Here is a 20,097-nt window from a genome sequence, read left to right on the forward strand (position 1 = left end):
TTTAATAAAGGGATTGAATGTTTTCTGTTAATGTACAGTGGACGTCAAAGATGTTTACATTTTACGCCGTAGGTATTAATTATAAAGGAGTTAGGTGCAAAAAGTGTAAAGATATATTTGACGTCAACTGTGTTCTTAGGGGGCGTCCATTAATTACTTGAGGGGTTTCGGGGGTTTTTTTGAACCTCCCTTCTTCCTTGGTGACATATCGAGAGATTTTTCTCCATAGGGGAATGACCCAGCTAGCGCAGTGCCTTGCGTGCATTGAACCCTTACGCATGCGTTTATCTATACAGTTAACAGTGTGTATTTTTGATATAACTGCAAACTTAAACTAGACGTAGGTTTTAGTGCTATAAAACAATCCTGAAATATTTTTTTACTTAGTCTTAACACACGTGACAGTTGTAAGTATTCAGAGTATTCTAATCGTGGCGTCATTCAATGCTACGTTTTGATTTAAAACAAAGTAGTGGTACTTTGCTTGCTGAATGATTTTATATGGAAAAATAAAAGCCGTCCATTTTTATAAAACCTATAAAAGAGTGTTCATTAAAGCTTAAACTAACTTCCCTTTGATTATGCGTTCGTATAAAAAATACTCGCGGTATAATTCTGAAAAAAATCATGTGCTTAAAATTTTGCTTGTAAAATCGCTAGGCTACATATAACACTTGCTATTTTATTCTAAAATTAAACTGCTAGGGCCGCAGAGTAACGATATGCAACTGAACGAATACTTAAATTAAAATTAGACATGTTTTCGTATTTTTTATATCACGCCTACTTTAACCGTTTAAGATGGAAGAATAGATTTGCGATCCTAGCGAAATAACGGTACTTTTTCTATGAAAACGTTTTCCACTAATAACTAAATCTTAACAAATAAATTTGATTTTGATGCCGATCACTTCAGCATAATATATAATAAGTTTCGCTTTAAAAAAAATGTAATGCAAATTTTGATAAAATTAAAACCTTATAGGTTTATAACCTAGTTTTTCATTGTCTCAATAACATACTGAAAAATCATGAAGAATCGAAATTATTTAGAAATGGAATAATGTTTTCTCTTTTTGTATTGACGGTCACATGGTATACTTAGGGAAGTAGGATCCTTAAGAGGGCTTAAGGACCCTGTCCTTGCAAATACAGGTAGTCTAGTTACTGTTTATTTTTTTTTTTCAATTGCCTTTGATATAAAAACCACAATTTTCCGTTGAGGCCCGCTCAAGTGGGCTCGCTTGTCGTACAACGCTCGGCTGTATGTCGCAAGCAGCTTTGGAAATAGCGACATGTAAGTTCAATCCGCGTTCGAATCCGGGAGCGAATCAATGACTTTCTCGGAAATTCTGTAGTTTAATACGGTAAAAGAAAGACGCAGAACAGTATTCAGATAAGGTTTTCTTTTTCTACAAATACAAAATACAAATACGTTTATTTCATTACTTTTTACAGTAGTTCATAGGTATGAAAGTCAGGTAGGTAAGTAGTCCAACTTAGGTATAATAAGTAGGTATTTATTTCAACAATGTGCAACAATTTGATCGTATACTCGTAAGTAATGAGAAAGGTGCGGGTACAGCTTGCTCGATTTAAACCCACCCTTAGCTAACTGGAGAGGTATCGGTATTATATAACGAATTATACAATTGACTTAAAGAGATATAATAAAGAGACATAAATAAAACCGGACAAGTGCGAGTCGGACTCGCTCGCCGAGGGTTCCGTACTTTTTAGTATTTTTTTGTTATAGCGGCAACAGAAATACATTATCTGTAAAAATTTCAACTGTCTAGCTATCACGGTTCATGAGATACAGCCTGGTGACAAACGGACGGGCGGACGGACGGACAGCAGAGTCTTAGTAATAGGGTCCCGTTTTACCCTTTGGGTACGGAACCCTAAAAAGAGGTCTTTCAAAAGTGGGCTGAAAATTATTATTTGGTCTAAAACGTAGTAACAATTTCGCAGCATCTGTTCTGTAGTTGCCATGTCATTTTAACATATTTTGCACTTATTTTATATTATAAATATGTTTTGACGACCTGTCTAGGCTACTGGGTAGTAACCCTGTCTATGAAGCCTTCGGTACAAATTAGTAAAAAAATTTAAAAATCTACAAAAGTATTGGGTCACTCATACAATTATGACCGCGAATGCCGTTGCTTAACCTCGATAATATAATTACATACTTTAAATAAAGACTATATTTTTATGATTTAATAACGAATGTATAGTTTTCAAAAAAATCCTTATACTTGTAGTATAAGACGATATTACTTGCTAAATTTTATAGTTATATAAGTCAATTGAAAGTACCCTATAAGGTTTGATTCCCTTGAGAATGTCGAAATATACGTTTTTTTGTGGCATAAACGGCGGTATCCTTTTTTTTCGTTAACTTATGAAGTTTGATTTTTTCACAGCTTCAAGGGGCTGTTGGTTAGGTATATTTTTAGTGCTTAATAATTTATTCTTACACTGCAATGAGGTTTTAATTAAAAAAATAGGTAGCATAATCATATAAAAAGAAAATTAAATCCCCAACGCAATAAAATGAATGAACCAATTTGATTAAATACATATGTCTAAAAACCAACGCTAGAAAACCTGCTTTCAAATAAAAAGGTGGTCAAACTATACCACTCCTATTTTGAGTCGGGGGTTGAAAACGTAATGTACCTCGGCTTGTACTCTAAAAAAGTAATTGAACAATTTTGAGCGCACCGAATTTTGGTCTGAGTAGAATGGCCCGTATTATGAATATTATATGGCACTATAAATTCAACTTCTTCGACGACCGTTAGTGTAAATTTATTCGATAGCGAAACGTGACGTACGCGTTTGCGTTAAGTCTCATTTTGTATGGGAATTTGAGTTTCCAAAACGTCCCGCTTGGCGCGCTGTTCCTATATCCCATACAAAATGAGACTTCACGCAAACGCGTATGTCACGTCACGCTATCGAATAAATATACACTAGGGGTTCCAATCTAGTGGCCCTGCCTATGAAGCCGATGGTCCTGGGTTTAAATCTCGGTATGGGTATATTTGTTGAGTTTGGAGATATTTGTTCCTGATTTATGGATGTTTAATATGTATTTAAGTATTTGTTTATTATATATATCATTGTCTGAGTACCCACATCACAAGCTTTTTTTGATATTCTTACACAAATTGACTAAGTCCCACGAAACTTATTTTTATTTTATTTATTCAACTAAAATTTGCACAATAGTTCGTCCGATGAACCGATGAAGACGCAAATGAAGAGGATATTGCACCGACAAGATGGCGATAAAACTGCACTAATGCATATCGTATGCGCAACGGTGATCAGCCTTCAGATTGCACTTCCGTTACATTTAAAACTCATAAACCTCAGTAAATCTAGGTATTTATTTATTGGCTATTGTTCATACAGTGTAAATCCAATACGGGCGATAAATTAAACCAGATATAGAATTTATCCGATTTATACACTTAATTATGACCTTAGTTACTTAACTGACGGTAAAAATACGGCCACCAATTATCCCAAGCCTTTATCTCTCCAATTACTTAAGCATTTACCGTGTCGAATTTGAACTAGGATATTATTTATCTTGTAGGGAATCAGGATGTACATATAATTATGCAGAATGATGAATGAGCGATAAAATTGAAAACGATATGGATCATCCATATTTTGCAACAGTGTATCTAAGATTGCATGTGATGGGATGTCAGGCAGACTATTAGTCTAATTTTTATGAGCTGTTAAAATATTCAATTATTATAACGGATGTATCATGAATAAAAACTTTAAATTATGGTTTAATAAATATTACTATTAATCTTTTGTTATTCATTTATTCATTAATTTATTTATTACAAAATATATGAGCATTACAGTCAACAAAAACCAAGGCGCTTATATACTAGGACAATTCATTATAGCTATATACATTTAAAAAATAAGCCACAAAAAAAAAGTAAAATGTCACAATATACATTCATGCATTAAAAATTCATGCAATATTTATAAATAATGGCATGGTATTATGTTATAACTCAAAGTTCGATATATTACCGGTCCCTCTGTTTTTGATTGACATGTCGAACCTGCGCTTTATATAACAAAACTTGGTGTCTGTAGCAAAACAGTATTTTGCTCTTTTAAGCACCCCAAGCTTCTTGGAGGCCAGTTTGGCTTTTAAGATTACTCGGAAACTAGATTTCGTTCGTAACGTCAACACCGAACCGGCTAGCATGAGTTGAGTTCTCGCGCGCGAGTCCATACTTGAAGTCGCGCTAAATGGATGGAATCGCGAGAACGCAACTCATGCTAGCAGTTCAAGTGTTCTAATACTTTTAGACATGCTAAGGGAATGCCCTAAAACTTTGGCACTTTAACAAAAGGGGTTTTCTTAGCAGAAAACTGTGAGTACTTTGAACTGGACGGGATTACGTTTATCTCATTCGAAGACCAGCTCTAGGGACGTATCGCTCTCAGACCCAAGTCGCATCTGGGGCGGCGTTTGCACGACCTGTGTAGCAGCTATCACCAGGGCTATCATCTGCATAGCAATGAATATTGTGGATTAATAACATATCATGTATATGCAGAAGGAATAGGATAGGCGATAGGCAGATCCTTGGGGTACGCCAGAGTTTATGGGCCAAGTCCTGTATGTTCCGTCAGTGACAACGGAAACACTTCACCCAAGTAGGAAGCTGGCAGCTCATGTGCCCAACTTCTCAGGAAGCCCGTACGAGGGCAGTTTTGAAAGAAGTGCCTTATACCAGACCTTATCGAAAGCTTTTGCAACTGCCGGTGCCTCTAGCTTGCCCTTGTTCTATATTTTTTTAAGATACTATATTCTGGGTGCGATGTGTATTTTAGGAATGCTGGCAGTTTGAAAATTGTATGTCGAGCGTTTTTATTATTTTAAATCGATACATTTTCCGTGCTAATTGCACTACCTAATTAATATTGGTATTAATTTAAGGGATGTTTGATGTCCTTTTCAGCAACATATTTTGTGTTTCCAAAAATATTATTTATTTGAGTTTAAGACGTGTTTGCAAGTGCACAGTCGCCCCAAAGAATTGTGATACTTGGGAACCTTTTTTAGTATCTTATAATGTAGTTTTTCGTTTTATTGGGCCATTCAAAAATAATTTATAGGTTCTCTAAATTCACTTGGCGTACATATATTACACGACACAACTCATATTGGAACTAGTGCACCATTTTAGCTGGTACAATAACAGTAGTTTATATTATTAATGATTTTCTGGCTTGCATACATCTGCATTAAATACACATTGTTCTAACGTTTGTTAAGTGGATAAGTATCATCTGACCATTTTCAGGTCTTTAACCCATAATGGAAACGCCTTAAAATTTAGCATAATGCACGACCCTTCAAACAATTATTTCCATGTTTTTTCAAGCACCTTTATTTATTTTTATTTATTTATTTAAACTTTATTGCACACATAAAGAAAAATGTACAAATGGCGAACTTAATGCCAAAAGGCATTCTCTACCAGTCAACCATTGGGTTAAACAGAGACATTTGTGTATGTTGGTGCAGGAAAAAATAATAATAATAACAACCTTTATCTTTGAACTCAAAAAAACTTTTTTTTTGCAAACAAAATATGTCACTAAAAAGGTAATTAAACATCCTTTAAATTGATACCAATATTAATTAGTGCAATTACACTATGACCTATAATCACTCAAGTCCGATTTATGAACTAGGCGTGATGTTTTCGATGGCAAATATATGAGAATTGTAAGGGGGAAATTCAAGGTGTTGGTGACGATAACGGCACCACTTTTCAGCCTGGCAACATCGGGTTTCATGAAGCCTAGGAACACCCTACAGGGATCAGAAGTCAAACTGCGGGCCTAATAATTATGCATACGACACAGTTCTAGAGATCCTGGTCTAATACTAGATATGTACTACGGCGGTTTAAAAACAACATCAATTAATAAATTAATAAATATTCATCGACTGGAGTTTAATGTCGACGCAGTTGTCTGAACTTCTGCGAGCCATCGGAATAATTTGGTGCGTGTCAGACAGGTGCTGTTTACCATTTTCCTCGTGTACCATATTCGCAAGACATCCGTTTGCTCATACCCTGCAAGCGAGTCCGTATGTCCAAATGCTGACCCCAATAGCACGAGCCAAGATAACACCTGATGCTGTTATGCGATAATGCACAATAATAGCAAAGAGGGGATTTCAAGTTTAAATAAAAAGAAACGGCGCCGCGCCGGTGAGAGTGACAGTGCATCGCGAGTAGCACGCGTACCGCCGTGCGAGAAAGTTTACTTACAACGGTTTTGGCGCCAACGTTCCGAATTCAAAAAACATTTTTGCTTTTTAAAACAGGAACAGTGTAGTGTCTCGCTCTATCGTACTGGGTTGGATAGTGACGTGTGTAATTAGTGACTTTCGCTGTTTGGACAGGATGATGCGTTATATGAAGGTAAGGCTTGTTTACACGGTTAATTGCTCGCAGCGATTAATTTCTTTATAAGTGCCAATCTGACGTGGAAAGTTGGGGAAATGAATATGGACTGATTGATTTGATTATGGATTTGAATGGTTACCTAGAATGGATGCAGTTATAAAAATATGTGGATGAAATTAAATATTTTTAATAGTAAGTAATATAATGACTAAACATCCAAATTGTAAACATTTAGGTTCATATACATTTTGCTTCAGCATACTTTATTTTAATTTTTATATGATCTTAGTAAAGATAAGATAAAGAAAATATTATTTGGCATTAGTTTAGCACAAATAGTTATGCCTATAGAAGTAGTTTATATAGCTTGACAAAACAAATGCAATGCAATGAAAATAAACGCAGCTCCGTTAAGGGCAAACATAAAAACAGATGGTGCTAAAATAAAACAAATGAACATAATTTAAACTAGGATTTCAATATAAATAAAGACAGGGGTTGACAGATAACATACTAACGAAATAACAGCAGGAAACAAAACAAAACAAACCGTGTCGTTAAACGTAAGTTTGGCGACCCTAACATAAGTAAAATGTACCATAATTTTTTGAAAAAAAATAAATAAAAAACGAGTAGAATTGAGAGCAAAATAAACCAGATATTTAAAAGACAAACGGTTCATATTACAGTTACAACAGAAAGTCTAATCTCCTGAGTCCCAGAGGCCTTTATAAAGGACAAATTCCAAAACATTATTTTAACTTTCACTAAACAAGACATCGTCCCAATTTCAAAAACAAAACATCGCTTATGGGATCCAGGAGGCTAAATATTGTAATTTGGATATCTGCTACAATATTAAATTTATTTGTTGTTTGACATACCTGTTAACTAAGTTAATCTTGTACAGTCGCCATCAGACGAGTGCAAAATAGATGAACTTTAACACCTCGATAATAGAGGTGTGTTCAGATATTTGTGAGCACCTCGGCCGCTCCGATATTTCTCATGACGACTGTAGTCGACTGTAACTTCATTCAGTTGAAATGTCTTTGTAAGTTCAATAATGATTAGGTAACAAACATATACCGGGTGTGGCCTGTAGGCTGTAAGATGAGCAAAAAATTAAAATGTAGAGTGTACTTCTCAAACTGACCAACATTTGTTCAGCGACTTTCAAAAATTATGAAGATTTTAGACTTCCTATTTTTCATACAATTTAAATATTATCTTCAATGTCATCACTGTAATTGACGTTGCTTGTCACGCTTTAAACAAAATACGCAATCCATTGCGTCTTAGAATAAACTTTAAAGTATGCTAAAAATCAAAATACAAGCTAGTTTTAAAAGTCGCTGAACAAATGTTGGTCAGTTTGAGGAGTACAGCCCGCGGTATAATTTTTTACTCGTGTTACAGGCCACACCCAGTATTTTATTTAGGAATATGTTTCATTTGAAGTGCTCTTAATGTTTATTTTTATCTTTTACTATTTAGCATTTACCAAACAGTCATATAAACATATCAAAAATGCAATACAAAAGATGTACCGGAACAAAAGGAAAATATAGGTTAGGTTAGGAATAGTACATTACGATACAAGTGCGAAAAATAGGAAATTCGAAACGAGTGGCGATAAATTAAAACACGACCGAAGGGAGTGTTTTAAATCGACACGAGTTGCGAATTACCTATTCGCACATGTATCGTACAACGTTTTACAGTACATATGGCCCTTTAAATGTTCGACACAGTAACGTAATATGCTACTTCTCGCACTAGTGCTATAAAGTAGCCCCATATGTACTGTAAAATATAATATAGGTCCATAATTGCGCTGGTGGCCTAGCGGTAAGAGCGTGCGACTTGCAATCCGGAGGTCACGGATTCAAACTCCGGCTCGTACCAATGAGTTTTTCGGAACTTATGTACGAAATATCATTTGATATTTACCAGTCGCTTTTCGGTGAAGGAAAACATCGTGAGGAAACCGGACTAATCCCAACAAGGCCTAGTTTATCCTCTGGGTTGGAAGGTAAAAACTAGTGCCTACGCCAAATCTTGGGATTAGTTGTCAAGCGGACCCCAGGCTCCCATGAGCCGTGGCAAATGCCGGGACAACGCGAGGAAGAAGAGAAGAATTATAAATTATGTTAACTGAAAAAAATAAAATTATAGCTAATGCATATTTATATCAGATAGAAATATAACTGATATCTGTACTTAGGTACTGAAACAACTTACTTTTAACTATATTTGTTAGACTAGCCGACGAATTTTGAAAGCAATCTACTTCGATTTACATAATATTCATTAATAATGTATATTAGATCGTTCGTGCTTAATGTTAACATTTCTGTATAAGTCTTCATTTATTGTAGTATTTGATTTAGTTTTGGACCCGGGTACGTCCCTAAACTACGTCCACAAGAGAGGTATTGGCATTGTGAATGTCGTCTAGCTTAGTGTGGTAGGACACAGCACAGCGGATGTCATTCCAGACCTAGAGCCCAACTGGGGAAGTACCTCCACCTTACAGAAAACCGCAGCCAAATAACACTAGACCCTACTCATAGTGTCGTGTTCCTGCCGGTGAGAAAGGTTGCCAGAGCTCAACGACGGTGCCGGATGTTAGGGTCGGCAAAGCGCATGTCACACCTCTGGAGTAGCAGGCGTCCTTTGGCTACGATAACCACTTACCATCAGGCGGGCCGGGATCGCATGTTTGCCACCGATGTAGTATAAAAAAAAATCTAACATTACATTTCATAAAGTTTCCTTACACTCGATTAGTTTTGCGAGTCTGTTGTTTTTTCACAAATAAATATAAATTACAGGAAAAAAATATTCTTACAAATATAAATTTAGTATCTATTGCTTGTAATCGTGCGTGTTGAATTTATAAATTATTGCATATTGCACGAGCAGTTCATATTTTAAGTAAATAAAACTGTTGCGTTATTTAGCTACGCTGTGATCTAGGTCAGGGGTCACCAAATGGCGGACCGCCTTCCGGGTCCGGACCGCCGACTTATTTTATTTATTTGCTTATGTATATAATAATCTCAAGTAGAAACGGACCGCGATGGTAATTATATTATAAGGAACTAATTCGTGATTCATAATGTAGGTGATATGTTAAAGTTTTCAAGTTGTTGGAAGGTACCTAATATCTGATGCTCTCTTATGTGAGCCAAAAACTTTCCTAGACTATGGGTTCGAAAATGTCTCACGCTAAACATAGCTTTTCTTTAATAACTTTGCAAATTTATCTTAAACTGGTGAATTAAGTAGATAATCATTATCATGTTAACAATCCTTTAGTTTCAATCTGTTCTATCGACAGCAATCGTAACTACAACTAACGGCCTGATTGGAAGAATGATTAACACACGTTTAAGATCTTGGAAAGATCTTTAAAATATATATAACTAAACGACATAGCAAAATGGAGGTTTATTTCGATTACGCTGTGATCCCAATACGATCTATCTACGATATTTCTAACGTCATAGTGACATTGGTTGCCCGCATCGAGCTGCTTCTGTCAATTATACGACATACAAACGATATCTAAATGAGAACTTATTTATACCAAAACTTATCGTTATCGTATCTCATTCTTCGAATCGGGCCGAAAGTGACATTGGTCAATTATACTACATACAAACGATATCTAAATGAAAACTTATCTAAACCAGAACTTATCGTTATCGTGTCTCATTCTTCGAATCGGACCGTAAAGTAAGGACGCTAAGCACGAACAAATTCGTACATTGACCCGCCTGTCTCTATCTCTGTCGCACGTGCATAATTATATTGCTGTCCCGCCCATAATGTCTTTGTTCGTAGCATCTTTACTTTACCCAACTCAATCAATCAATGACGCGGAGCTCATTTACTGGATTCTAACGAACTAAGTGCATTAATTTGATTGATTATGATTTTAAGATGAAATAGTTTTTATTTTAAATTCACTGAAGTCGTTTTTGTATGGTCCTCAATTTATTATCTATGCAAATAACCAAAGTGAAACTTCCATAATCAAATATTCATAATGATGTTTCTGCAAACGAACTTTTCCCACCTGTCGATGATCTATCTACTTCACTATTCGAGTAGGTTCCGCGCAACTAGAATTCGATACTTACGTTTCTCATAATAGTACCTACGCTGCGTTCATTATTCAACCATCCAGAAAAAAGCTCTCTGTCACTATTACTCGTGGAATCAGACTGATGTGCTGTGAATGCAGACATGCTGAGTTGGCAACGATTTTATTGGCATAAACTGTAGGTACCTACAATAAAATAAATAAATATCTCGGGACAATTTTACACATATCAACCTAGCCCCAAACTAAGTAAACCTTATACTATGGGTTCGAATGCCTAGGGGTGACGATATACATAAGTAAATAGATAAATACATACATACTTATACACATAGAAAACACCCATGATTGAGGAACATATATCTGTGTTCATCACACATTAAATGCCCTTACCGGGATTCGTACCCGGGACCATCGGTTTCGTAGGCAGGGTTATTACCCACCCACGTAATTATGAGGTTTACTTAACAGTTGCACAGTCTATGCTATCCAAAACCACTGCCAACTTAGTTTGTGAATCTACCACCGTACGTACCGCACCATACCTTACCGTTATTTGCAGAACCACATCCCCAATCCACCTTGCCTCTCCACGCTTCGTCTTCCACTATACCTATTGACCATTATTTTTACCATTGTTCAAATAAACATCAATAGACAAATGATATACTTTACACCCTCATAGTCCGGCCGTTGACATCGCGTTGCGTCGAACGAAAGCGAGTTCGTCTTGCTTTCTGAGCCCATGTGTTCAAATTATAACTATTACAGCATTTGTTTATATTGACGTGTGTCATTGAGGCATATATTTTTCCTATGCAACTGACCATTACGGTGGCTGGTTGTTGGATAAAAATTACACAGGAACTGGACGTTTGAGTAATGTGATTTATAAAGGCTTCAATGCGGTTTCAAGTCTATTGCTTGCTGCTTTGGAATGATTTCCTTTTTATTTCCCGGATACATAAATTGCGGCACTTGCCTATCTTCACATAGAAATAGAAATATTTCATCATATAGAAATAGACGAAGGATCATAATACACTTAGCAAAAGTTGTAAAGTACACGCACACGCCTTGTTGTTGTTGTTGTTAAAAGGCTTACATAAGAACTCTATACTTATTTAATAATTTGCTTGAAGCCATAAGACGTAAAAACAATAAGTCTAAATTTAAATCTATGTACAAAAACATTTGCATTCATTGTAGTAATTAAGACATTTTAGTTACAGAACTACAGACTGACGACCCCACTACGCACGGTCGGCTACGGCTATATTTAAGAATACCACTGTATTTTAGTAAATAATAAGTAAAATAAAGCCCCTTGATTCATGTATAATTTACATTTAGATCGGCTTAAAATCACGAAATCACAAACCAGCTCACATCCGGATAGGAGAAAGGTCAAGCTTGTGAATTATATTCAAGATTATCTAATCTAAACATGTGTACTTGCGCAAACGCACAAAATGCTTCATCAGTCACTGAAAACGATGTACGATTGTTATATTGGCTAAGCTCCCTGTGAATTCTATTCAAGACTCTCCAACCTAAACATGTATTGCCTACTTCTGCAAACGCACAAAATGCTTCATCAGTCACCAAAGACGATGAACGATTGTCATATTGGCTAGGTTCCCTGTGAATCCTATTCAAGACAATTATATCCAACCTAAACATGTGTTGCCTATTATTAAATTATAGACAGTATTGAGTTTTAAATTTACCTCCGACCTTTCGAGGACGGCGTTGTCCCTGTGGTCTTGGAGAAGACTGGCTAAAGTTGACATCATTTCTATAATTTAACAAGTTGCCTACTTGTGCAAGTGCGCAAAATGCTTCATCAGTCACTAAAGACGATGTAGGATTTTCATATTGGCTTGGCCCTCTGTGACTCTTATTCAAGACTATCCAACCTAAACATGTATTGCCTACTTGCGCAAACGCACAAAATGCTTCATCAGTCACCGTAAACGAGCTGACAAAGCCTAGAAACTCATTTCCTTCCTCTTGCAAACCGGTTAGGAAAATATCTCCAAAACAACGTGTGACCGAGAAACGTAACCATGTGTCATATTATATAATGTGGATTGTTTATGACAATTGCTCTTGCTGTTTGGGTACGGTTTGGGACCGCGTAAACGTGCTGGCAAATCGTTATGTCATCAGAGTTGAGAAGTTACATTTGGCATATTTTTATACATATAATGGGTATAACCTGACATACTTTAGTGGTGTATTCCTTGCGCTAAATTGAGTTAATGACGTTACCTATCAAAATAAGTTAGACATTGACTTTTACTTTTTTTAACGTTCCGATACAGTTTTGTAAAGTGCCGCCCAAATGTCAGCGAAAAGCATAATATAACATTTAGGGCCTGTTTCACAATGTCCAAGTAATGTATTGGATAGCTTATCAACAAATAAATTAACTGCCAGATAAAGGTAAGCTTATTTGAAGATTGTGAAACGCTAATGATGACTTAATTCGTCAATAAGTGGCAAGTAGCTTATTCAGGACTTTACTTCGATACTCGTATTGTGAAACAAACTTTTAATATTTGACAAAACTGGGTTTTCACAATTTCATATTATATATTTGAAAATATTAAGGAAAATGTTTACGTTGTTCTCATCAAAACTTCCGTTTTAATATATTATTGAATATTGTTCTCATATAAAATCTGCGCCTTCTTCCTTATATTTCACGACGCTTCTCTTTACGCACAGACTCTATATCTATATATAGAATTAGTTCTTTGTTTTGCAGGATTTTAAAGTTCTTGTTTGGCAACAGTGCTTATTAATATTGAAAATCGAGCCGGGAAAGGAATTCAACATTAGACTACAAGCGGAGAGAGTCTTTCAAAAACTGAAATACAATATAGTACAAAAATCGTGAATCTTGATTGATGAGTTTCAATTATGAATCCAAAATAAATCACTTTCGTCACAAGTGTCATAACCTCATAACAACACAGCGAAACATCGTGTTCCGGTTGCTTCAGCAATACGCGTCGGGTGGTTTATATGTCTTTTTTTTCGGGCTGGGCCTACAGTGGCTGGATGGTTCCATTTTTATCGCCTGTCACTCTAACGTGATAAGCTTGGTGACAAATGATAAAGAGCCGACTTTCTTAGCCCTACTGTAAGGTAATAAGGCTCCTTGTCCACGGCACGGCGTGTTAGCGACCCCGTGTTCAAACCGTGCTGAGCTTGTACACGACGCAGTAAAATAACGGATGGCACAACGTAGGTGCTACTCAGTTATGAGGGACTGAAATGTGAAGACCTCCGACGCCGTCAACAAGCTCGTAGAGACTGACATGCAACACCGGCGAACAATACGCCCCGGGCCAGCCCTGGCGTACACGGCGGTGTAGCCGCGCCGTGCTAAAACCGTGGCCGTGTACAAACCTCCATAGTAGCCCATACAACATTGAAGACCGTGTCTAGATGTGATTAATTCATTACGGCAAAAAAAACGTGTGTGTCTAGAAGCCTAGGAGCATTCTAGAAAAGTGTCGCGTACGTGATGCTAGTTTTAAATACTTCTGATAAAGCTAAGAAGCTGATATTTGGTATCATGCCTATAAATTCTACGGTATTATAATATTTCTGCAAGTTATTCAGAAAGCTGTCATATGCTTCACAACCCCGACAAAGTAGACCTTTTTGTGGAATGCCCCTAAAGTGATCTTGACAATACAAGTCACGTGCTGTTGCACCAGACTACATTGAATTTTTAGGTAACTATAGGTTTTTAAGTGCTATTTCCGTGTCTATTATAAGAAAGGCACTAGTTTACAAAACTCGGCCTAAATAGGAATTGCTAGCCGCGTTACATCATATAACTGGCCTGGCAATATCAGATTTCCTGGCCTTTATAGCAATGTATCATTGCTGCCGAGCAAAACTTGCTATAGCGATGAAGGTGGTTAAATGAGCTTTAGCGCGCAGACAAAGAAAGCCTTTGCGAGCTGCAGTAAATAAGTTTTTCGTCTCCAATATCATTCTGGATACAAGCTTTAAGAGAGAAGGGGACGGTTGTGTCTCCATACCAACGTAGTCCCCATTTTCCTCTCTGGATATTGATTTTTTAGATAATTTGATGTATATTTACAATAGCTATGCCCCTACACGTTTGACTTTTTTCGATTATTTGATTATTGTAAAACTTAGGAGCGAAAAACAATTTTCATACAAATTTTCAAATCCTCCTAACTCTTGTAATAATTAAAATTTCGAAATAAATCAGGGACAGCTGTGGTCAATATACAACAAATTGTATCAAAATATTTTCAATAATTTTAATATTCAGAGAGGAAAATGAGGACTACGTTTGTATGAAAAGGCGATTCCGCACGGGTCCTCCACTTTCGTCTTAATCGCTGACTGTACTTTTCTTTCAACATGCAACAATAAATAAAATAAAAATAAAACAACTTATCGAGACAATTTTAACAAATCTGAACACAATTAGGTTGCGTTGTGTTATCGGTGTTCTTTTGACCACCTGCGGCTGTAGCACGGTCGCATTTTATCACTTGTCACTATGCCCGTCACTTTCGCGCTTACATACTTGTTAGAACGTGACAGGCATGGTGAGAAATGATAATGAGCCGACCATCTTAACCCTACTGCGGCTGTAGCACGGTCGCTTTTTTATTACTTGTCACTATGCCTGTCACGTTCTAACAAGTATGTAAGTGCGAAAGTGACAGGCATAGTGACTAGTGATAAAAATTCGACCGTACTTCTGTTACTGGATTTAACCCGAACATACATACAAAATTAAAAACATTTCATGTAAAATCAAAGCTTGTAAAATACATATTACCCGCTCTCCTAATATGACGTCATAACTAAGCAGTTGCTAGTGACTGTTCTAAGTATTATACTTAGTATAACTTAACTTACTGAATGACGACAGACTTGGCTCATTTTAGAGGTGTTTGTGGCGCAAGTATACTGTGTCATATTATTATGACAAAGTGTGTTATTTCAATCGCAAACCAAGCATGAATGAGGCAAAGCCAGTAAAAGCACTCTCAGATTACGAATAGTGGTAACGAATCCCGAGGTCACGGTATATTGGTGTCTGAAAACTCTGTTCACTTGCGTCTGCGCAACCGATGGAAACACGACCCTGTAGTTTGTAATATTACAAGTATTACTAGTAATCATACATACGTCACAAATTCTAATGACAGTATTGTGGGCTGACTACCTATATGGCAAACCTGTAGGGCTAAGATGGTCGGCTCTTCATCATTTGTCAATATGCCTGTCACGTTCTAACAAGTATGTAAGTGTGAAAATGACGGGCATAGTGTCAAGTGACGGGCATAAAAACCATACTGCCACTGCTGGTTTTATAGACCGCAAATATAGATCGTGTCATTCACGAAGAAGAGTGACTTGAATCGTATTGTCATATAATTAAAGGTTAGATTTGACAATTCTGCGCGTCATTGTGGATGACACAAACTGTAGTATTTTACACAATGCATACGCGATGGAAACTTCAGAGTATCTATTTTCCCTGGGATATGTAACAGTACCCCTAGTGTAAATTTGATCGACATCATAACGTGACGAACGCGTTTGCGTTAAGTCTCATTTTGTATAGGATTTTGAGTTTCCAAAACGTCCCGCTTGGCGCGCTCTTTCTAAATCCAATACAAAATGAGACTAAACGCAAACGCGTACGTCACGTTTCGAAATCGAATTTATTTACACTAGGGGTACAGGACGTATTGCCGGCCGCGGTCACATAAATTTTACGCTTACAAGAAATTTAGAACAAATTAAAAGTTGTTTGTTCTTTCTTTTTTTCTTTAATTAAAGCTGATTAAGAATATCATTTACCTACATAGAAACATCATCCACAGATAATCCTGTTCATATTGGACGTCATGCTTCTGCCAAATGTCTACCTCTAGCAGCATGCAATTTTTTCTCAAATATTTGTGTTGTTTAAAACACGTTGTTTGCTCGATTAATTTCGAGAAAAAGTGACAGTGATTGGCGCCCAAATTCCCCAAATTTTGCAATTCCTGACTTATTTCTGTAGGGCTATCTAATATTACGTGTCTATGCTAACAAGCTGATGAAATTTAAACAGTTAAAACCGACAATCCGACACAAATTTACTAAGATAACGCTGAAAATGTGCGAAAATATGCTGAAAATTGCGATAATAAGGGCTTACATTTTGCCTGCTGTTAGAGTTGGACATATGTCAGACTTTATGTTCCGCATGTATTTGCCAACCCTGATTAATATATTTTTAAAACAATACTCAATAATCTTTGAACTTAATATAGTTAAAATTTAAAAACAAAATGTATACTTCTTATTTGCCCAACCTGTATAACGATATCATCTACATTTTTACTAGAGGGCTTCTAGCTTACGTAAAATAACCCAGAGCACGATAAACTCCAATGCAGTAAGCAAGGCATAAAACCGGTCGTGAGGAGACACGGCCGCTTTCTTTCTTTACTATGCGTTAATGGACACCAGAGGCCATTTACACTTGCAGATATATATGCTTAATCACTCTGCGAAACAAAAGCCCTCTAACTTTAGAAAAAATATGTTCTTTTATTAAACGTTCTTAGTTTTTTTCAGTCGCGCCTGTCGTTTAGGAATAGCCACAAATATTGTATTCACAAGTTAATAGCGTAGTATATTTTGTGTATTTTTTAATGAAATTTTTATTAAGAAAAGTAGCTACTGTATGTAATTGCATGATGTCTATAGTAATCTAAATTGTATTTTTTTTTCTTATTTAATGCATGTTAATTATAAGATGTAATGTTTTGAAAAGATGCGTCCCGCCAAGTTTCTTGCCGGTCCTTATTGGGATACCCTCCTCCAATTGAGGGGGGATTTACATCTTCTCGGGTCAGAGGTGTAGGGTTAGAGGAGGTGTAGGGTTAAAGCCGGTGTAGTTTTATTTGACGTTCATAAGCGCATTGTAATATGCCTACTTGAATAATAAAATATCTTTATCTTCATTTATTTTTTAGTTTAAGTATTTTATTTTATTTTTATTTATTTGGAGATTCAACAGCTGTGACATTAACATAGAAAAATATAGTAGATACATAAAGCCAATTATAGGAACTAACAGGTAGTGACATAATACTAAACTAAGGTTACGCACTATTGCAACGACGTATGTGAACAAAGCGAATACAAATGATACTTAATAAGGATAATGACAGTATCTAAATACTAATTAACTTAGTAACATAATAAGGTCTATGGTAAAAGTATATACATAATAAATAAGTAAGTTGTAGGTATTCAAGAAGGCGACAACACGCTCACTCAAAAGACTCAAAGTATTTCTGCACAAAATTACGTCTCACGCTAGGAATGCTACAGTTGAATATATCCATATCCAATTCTTTAGATAGCTCATTTAGGTTACGACTGGCGCGTGTTAAAAAACTATTCGGAAGTATTTGGAAGATGCATTGTTGATTGCTATTGGGGGATGATACTTTTTAAAACGAAAGAAAACTTTATCTTTAATTATCTTTAAAACTTTATCTTTATCTTTAGTAATGTCAGCTTTGTTTTCAACTGGTTATAATTTTGCGTCAGATGGGGGTAAGGCACTGGTCTTTTGTCGGGAGAGTGAGCGAATAGACGAACAGCATTGTTAACGTAGTATACGCATGAGCAAGCTTTCCGCTGCCCCTATTAAATTAGTATTTTCTAATTACAGCTTTGATTTTAGTTACCATCTATTTTTGAAATGAAAGAATACACACGTACTAGTGTAATAATCGAAATCAAATAGTTATTATAAAATAAACTTTTTATTCCCATTTCTTTTTTTAGGGAAAAATATTTGAATTGTAAAATAGTTGTTAAAACTACTGTAGTTACAGACTGTGTATGAACAAAATTATTTTATTGTAAGCAATTCTATCACTAGTACAAATCACTTAAAACTACTCCACCTTTGTCTGCATTTTCGTCGCTTCACGTTCATGAACACACATTTTTCTGTCGGTAGTCGTGCCTAGGTTACAAATACGCTAGGTAGATCACTCGATCTTTAACCACCGATAGGTATGTATGTAACCTTGGAGTCTACATGTACATTTGTCTAGATATCCCAAGATATTTTATGATTATGATGATTATGAAGAAAGGGAAGTCATTTATTTTCTAATATGATGTAAACTTAGTCAATTTTAATTAGGAAGGTGTTTCAGTAATCACAAACAAATAAGTCAAAAGGTTATAAAATCAATTTACACGTGTAAGTGTAGTTTTAATTAATTGATAAGCAACTGACGTAAGTGTTGACAAATTTCCTTGAATATTCCCATTTCAGCAGAAAGCCACATTCCATATCCTATAATCTATGCGGAAAACTGGATATTATATGTAAAAGTTTATTAATTATGCTTATCGTTATAATTATAAAACGTTCTGCGTAGTAGTAGCCCGTAGGTACATTTAACTTTTAGGTTATTAGTTTTTCGCGATTTTCTTTGATAAAAGCATTATAGTGCATACTTTAACAAGAAATAGGATTACTAAGTATAACTTTACATTGCCGGCAATTCCTAGTAGTCCCAGACTTCTATAGTAATTTACTATTACAATTTTCTTTAGAGCGATGACTGCGCTAAATATTGTAATATTACTTTTTTCGGGATATTATTTCTACTAAAAATATCGAGCTCTTAAAGATCGTAACAGGAGAAAAAATTGACCCAAATTCCCATAATACAATTTACGTCGCTTCCATTCCGTAAATTCCGTTGCCGTTATACAAAGTCTGAATAATTTTTGAGAATAAAAACCGACTTCAATGAGGGAGACCGGTGAAAGAAAGATTATTGTTGATTTTGGATTTCATACAATGAAATCAAAAAGACTGGTAAAATGCCCGCAATAGGGTATTCGACTATATTGAAAATAAATTATTTCAAACCATGCATGAAATAATAATAAAAATGGCTATAAGTTTGCTTAAAAGAGTTGAGAAGTACCCTCAATTCCTCATGGAATCCATCATCAAAACTCAAGCTTGACAAAAATGTACCTTGAAAACCTAACTGGTAACTGCTTCAAAAACATGCGAAGAGAACAAATTGCCAAACGTGAACTATGCGGCGTTGAAGAGTTCCATTCTGTTCATCATCAGCAGTTCCGCTTCATCAAATGTCACTTCTACAAATGTAAATGCTTGATTTGACGATGAAAATACTAAGATCACTATATGTATGCTCTTCACATTTGAAGAGTTCCCTCGATTCCTCATGGATCCCATCATCAGCACTATTCAAGCAATAAAATAATTTTCAAAATCTGTTCAGAAATGACGGAGTTATGAAGTAACAAACATTAAAAAAAAAACATACACACCGAATTGATAACCTCCTCCTTTTGAAATCTTGAAGTCGTTTAAAAATGGTATCGGAACGAAATAAAAATCTTAGGAGTTTTTCCTACTATCACAATGGA

The 20,097-nt window shown here is 35.8% G+C and overlaps 1 protein-coding gene across 2 annotated transcripts in view; it reads left to right on the forward strand.

Annotated features, from left to right (window-relative positions):
• Window positions 1–1,004: 1,004 nt before the first annotated feature.
• The window catches only part of LOC133520794 (uncharacterized), a 49,237-nt gene continuing 30,144 nt past the window's right edge, over window positions 1,005–20,097 (forward strand). For both annotated transcript variants that reach the window (XM_061855457.1, XM_061855458.1), the window contains exon 1: window positions 1,005–6,494. In XM_061855457.1, the coding sequence (XP_061711441.1) occupies window positions 6,477–6,494 (18 nt within the window). In that variant the 5' untranslated portion in view covers window positions 1,005–6,476. The remainder of the gene's footprint in view (window positions 6,495–20,097) is intronic.

This window comes from Cydia pomonella, chromosome 8 (genome assembly GCF_033807575.1).
Source record: "Cydia pomonella isolate Wapato2018A chromosome 8, ilCydPomo1, whole genome shotgun sequence".
In the NCBI taxonomy this organism is placed as follows: domain Eukaryota; kingdom Metazoa; phylum Arthropoda; class Insecta; order Lepidoptera; family Tortricidae; genus Cydia; species Cydia pomonella.